Source organism: Propithecus coquereli, unplaced genomic scaffold (genome assembly GCF_000956105.1).
Source record: "Propithecus coquereli isolate 6110/MARCELLA unplaced genomic scaffold, Pcoq_1.0 Scaffold126, whole genome shotgun sequence".
NCBI classification, from domain to species: domain Eukaryota; kingdom Metazoa; phylum Chordata; class Mammalia; order Primates; family Indriidae; genus Propithecus; species Propithecus coquereli.
In genome coordinates this window covers 5670239-5674333 of record NW_012136747.1, presented here as the reverse complement: position 1 = coordinate 5674333, position 4095 = coordinate 5670239, and the positions used below count along the sequence as shown (strand labels likewise).

The window sequence follows — 4095 nt, the reverse complement described above, 5'->3', positions numbered from 1 at the left end:
CCTCAGCATCACCGTCTGTAAAATGGGAATGCCTCTGAACAGTGGCTGAGTTTCATGGTGTGAGAACCAAACGAGATGGTGCACATGGAGGGTTTAGCACCGCGGGCACCGCAAACGTGGGGTGCCATTCACACCATCCTTCTACGTGTCCCCTCCTTCCTGCCCCTGCTGCAGGCATCGAACCCGGCCACATCCCCGGCACTGTGAACATCCCCTTCACGGACTTCCTGACTGCGGAGGGCCTGGAGAAGAGCCCTGAGGAGATCCATCGTCTGTTCCAGGAGAAGAAAGTGGACCTGTCCCAGCCGCTGGTGGCCACATGTGGCTCCGGCGTCACGGCCTGCCATGTGGCCCTGGGGGCCTACCTCTGTGGCAAGCCCGACATACCCATCTATGACGGCTCCTGGGTGGAGTGGTACATGCGCGCCCAGCCCGAGGACGTCATTTCCGAGGGCCGGGGGAAGACCCACTGAGGCTGGGCTGACGTAGGCAAGTTCGGCGATGCCCGGCCACCAGCAACACATAGCCTGGTCGTTCCGACTCTGCTTTAGCCAACTCAAGTGGCATTTGGGGTGACATCCTAGAGGCCAGGAATTCCACTGACTTGTGGGCTGCCAGTGGAGCCCGGAGAAGAGGCGGCTGGCAGGCGCTGGGGGAGGGAGGCCAGAGCTCCGAGCTGTCCCACACGATGCTGAGCTGAGGCCCTGCCTCCCTTCCCTTTTACTGTTGAGGAAATAAAACCACCAAGTGCCAAATCCTTGCAGCTGTGGGGCTGCCTCAGTGTTCCTAAGGAGCTAGGGGTTCCGGCATGCCCAGCCCAGGCTGCTCCAGGGAGCCCAAGGGTTGGGGACCGTGTCTCTGCCTTTTGAACAGTGCTGAAGTCCCAGAGCCCTGGAATGGCCGCAGGCAAATGGTCCTCCACCCCGGAATCCTGAGGGTGACTCCCTTCTGGCTTTTGCGCTATTTAAGGTGAATTTTGCTGTGATATGTCTGGGATCCCACTAAAGCACCCCTACCCCAGGTAAATAGTACCTCTCATTTCAAGAAAGAGTTGAGACCAGAGCTTAATAGGAGGCTGTCCCAGCCCAGCCAGGATGTTCTGGGGAAGGGCTGAGTCTGGCTGAATTGGAGAAGAGTCTGGTTCTAAACTCCGGTAGTTCACACTTGGAGGCTGGTCTCTGAAAACTGCCTGATCCTTTCTGCTCACGGAGAACAGAGCTGCTCACAGAGCTTGATCCTTTCTGCTCATGGAGAACATCTTCCCCGCTTCCCAAGGGTAGGGCTGCATCCTCCTCCCTCTGGATTTTTCCTTTGTGAGGAGGTGGACTGGAGTGTCTAAGGAGGGCCCAAATGCCCCCCCCCGGACCCTCCCCATCTCTCAGGCCCCCAGACACCATCTCAGCCGCAAAGGGGCAGTGTCCCATCAGTCGTTACTGGGGAGAACCCTAGAAATTACCTTGTCTGGCCTCCTTTGGAAACAAAACCAGAGAGGGGCAGTGACTTACTCAGGTCACACTCTGAGTTTATGACAGAGCCAGGACCAGATCCGGATTTCCTGACTCTGAAGTTCCTCCTCCTTCCACCTGGCTCTGCTTCCCATCAACTCCCCTCTGGTGCTGAGTCATTTCCAAGCCCACACGGGTGGGGAGGAACCAACAGCACAGAATCTTGGTTTTACAAATAAGAGCCCAAAAGCTAGTCCCAACCTCCCTGAGCATCAGTCTCCTCATCTATAAAATGGGAACAATATGTACTTCAGAACAGGGAATTCAGACAAGAACCTTTCCAAGAGCCCATTGCAGAGTCCCATTTTTCTGGCCTCAACACTGTGACATTTGTGCTGGATAATTCTTCACTGCAGGTTGCTTAGCAGCACTTCTGGCCTCTGCCCACTAGATGCCGGTAGCACTGCCCAACGGTGACAACCAAAGATGGCTCCAGATGTGGCCAGATGACCCCTGGAGGGCAAAAATCGCCCCAAGTTGAGAACCACTGCTCTAGGGGCAAATAACACAGTTGACCACAGTAGCCAGGAACAGTGTAGACAGGGAGCCCCACCGTGCAGGGCCCATCATAAAGCCCTTCCCCTGGAGCTGAATTTAGCAGGTTAGAAACCCCCTTCCTTTCACGCTGCTCTCAGACAAGCCCTGTTTTCCCTCCCTGGAATTTCTCTGCCCTTTAAGGAGACAAACTTGTCTGCAAGCACGTGAGGTTCTGATCTGGCCTCGTGTCCCAGCCGCCCCACACAGGCTGCCTGACCTGCCTGACCTTGGCCACGCTGCTGAGTTCAAAATGGGCATAGTAGTATCTTCCTGGGAAGTATGAGGATTAAATGAGATAATCCACAGATACTTTTCAGCTTGGTGCCAGGCAGAGTAATCACCAAATATTACCATTATTTTTTAAAGGACTTTTTACTTATTCAGTATGTTAGGTGCCATCTGTATCTCTGGCATTGGGGAAGAAGGAGCAATAGATATGAGAATTGTGTTCCTGTCCTCACAAAGCTTCCAGACCAGGGAGGAGAAACTAGTCCTTTATATCATCTTTCCAGGGAGAAGGGAGTACTGTGAAATGATCTATTTTACAACAGGTTGAGAAAACAAGCCCAGAGAGGTTGAGCCATTTGCCTAAGGACACACAGCTAGTTTGAGAGAGGAGCCTAACTAGAGTCAGAATTCTCAGGGTAGGAGCTTCCAGTGGGTCTTGCCCGCGGTGGTTTTCCAGATTTTAGGATCAAGGCGAGAATAGAAACACGTGTGACAAGCTCATGGAAGATGGCCACGTGTTTCCCCAGCTCCACAGGGAAACCTTGACCGATGGTATTTGGGCAAGGGGGTTTGGTTAGGCTCCCTCGCCCTGCCTTAGTCCAACCTCCAGCAAGGAAACAGGCTGATCCAAGCTGGGCCTTTTTCCTTCTGGGAAGGTCTTTGATGAATCTGAACAGGTTCAAAGGTGACCTGCCCAGAGGTGAGAGAAAGGAGATCTAACCATGCCTTTCTAGGGTTCCCGGAGCTTCGGTTTAACTTTGCAAGAGTTTGCTAGGAATGACCCAGACACTCACACCCTCCAGCCCCCCAGTTCTGTCCTGCCTCTTGCAAGCCTGAACTGGAATAATTACTGCTTGCTGTAGAGGCCTGGCCTCGGCCAGAAGGCCCCACCCACCCCTCGTGTTCAAGGCAGGAACTTGCCACACTGGGCAACAAGAATGATGAAATTGTTGTCCACTTGACAAATATTTGCTAAGCACCCCTCTGTGTCAGGGACAGTTGGAAGTGCATTTCCCAACCTTGTCTAACCAGCTGCACTGGAATCTTTCCACTGCCTGGGTCACTGCCTCGAGGGGTCAGGGTCTAAAGCCCCATCCACACAGTGCACCTAATGATGGATCAGTGTGGCGATTTGGCCCTTGTGTTGTGGAATTGGCTTTGTGCCAGGCCCCAGAAGTTCTGCCTTCCTGTTGGAGCCTCAGTCTTCTCATCTGAGAAACAGGAGCAAACTTAGTTCTGCCACGCACAGGGTGGGTGTGATGTCAGATAAGGTAAAACTCAAAATAAAGTGCCACACCTACTGGAATAATCGCAGCTATATAAAAGCACAGTGGGGCTTATTATCCTTGGAAAATGAGTCATTTGGGGGAAGATGAAATGCTCAGGTTAACTGAAAGCGTTATCATTTTAAGCATCAAAATTTTTAGCATGTTAACCTATTGGGGGTGGAACGTGGTGTACCAAGCGTGCCTGGACTCCCAGTGACTTTAGGGCACAGTAATAACCTTCAGGGGCTGCTTGCCCCTAAACTAAATGGCCCCAACCGTTAGGACTTTTTGGTACTCTAGTCCTTGATACTGCGAACCGTCCTCACTGGCTGCCCTTGCAGTTTGCTGTCGTGTCCTCCAGAGTCCCCCTCGGCCTGCTCCAAGGTGAGCCCACCGTCCGGATAATACCACCCGTTCCGGTGGCCAGACACGGTGCCGAGCCAGTGACTCTGGCCCTCCGGCAACTCGCACTCCCCTGAACTCAGATCCCTGCGTCACCGCCTGCTGGGCCCCTCACCTGCTCCTCCACCAGTGTCCCATCTCAGTGCGCACGGCGC

At 53.6% G+C, this 4095-nt stretch overlaps 1 protein-coding gene across 4 annotated transcripts in view; it reads left to right on the top strand.

Annotated features, from left to right (window-relative positions):
• MPST (mercaptopyruvate sulfurtransferase) overlaps positions 1-751 on the top strand; it is an 8104-nt gene extending 7353 nt beyond the window's left edge. For all 4 annotated transcript variants that reach the window (XM_012638056.1, XM_012638055.1, XM_012638058.1 and 1 more), the window contains exon 3: positions 175-751. In XM_012638056.1, the coding sequence (XP_012493510.1) occupies positions 175-473 (299 nt within the window). In that variant the 3' untranslated portion in view covers positions 474-751. The remainder of the gene's footprint in view (positions 1-174) is intronic.
• Positions 752-4095: the final 3344 nt, after the last annotated feature.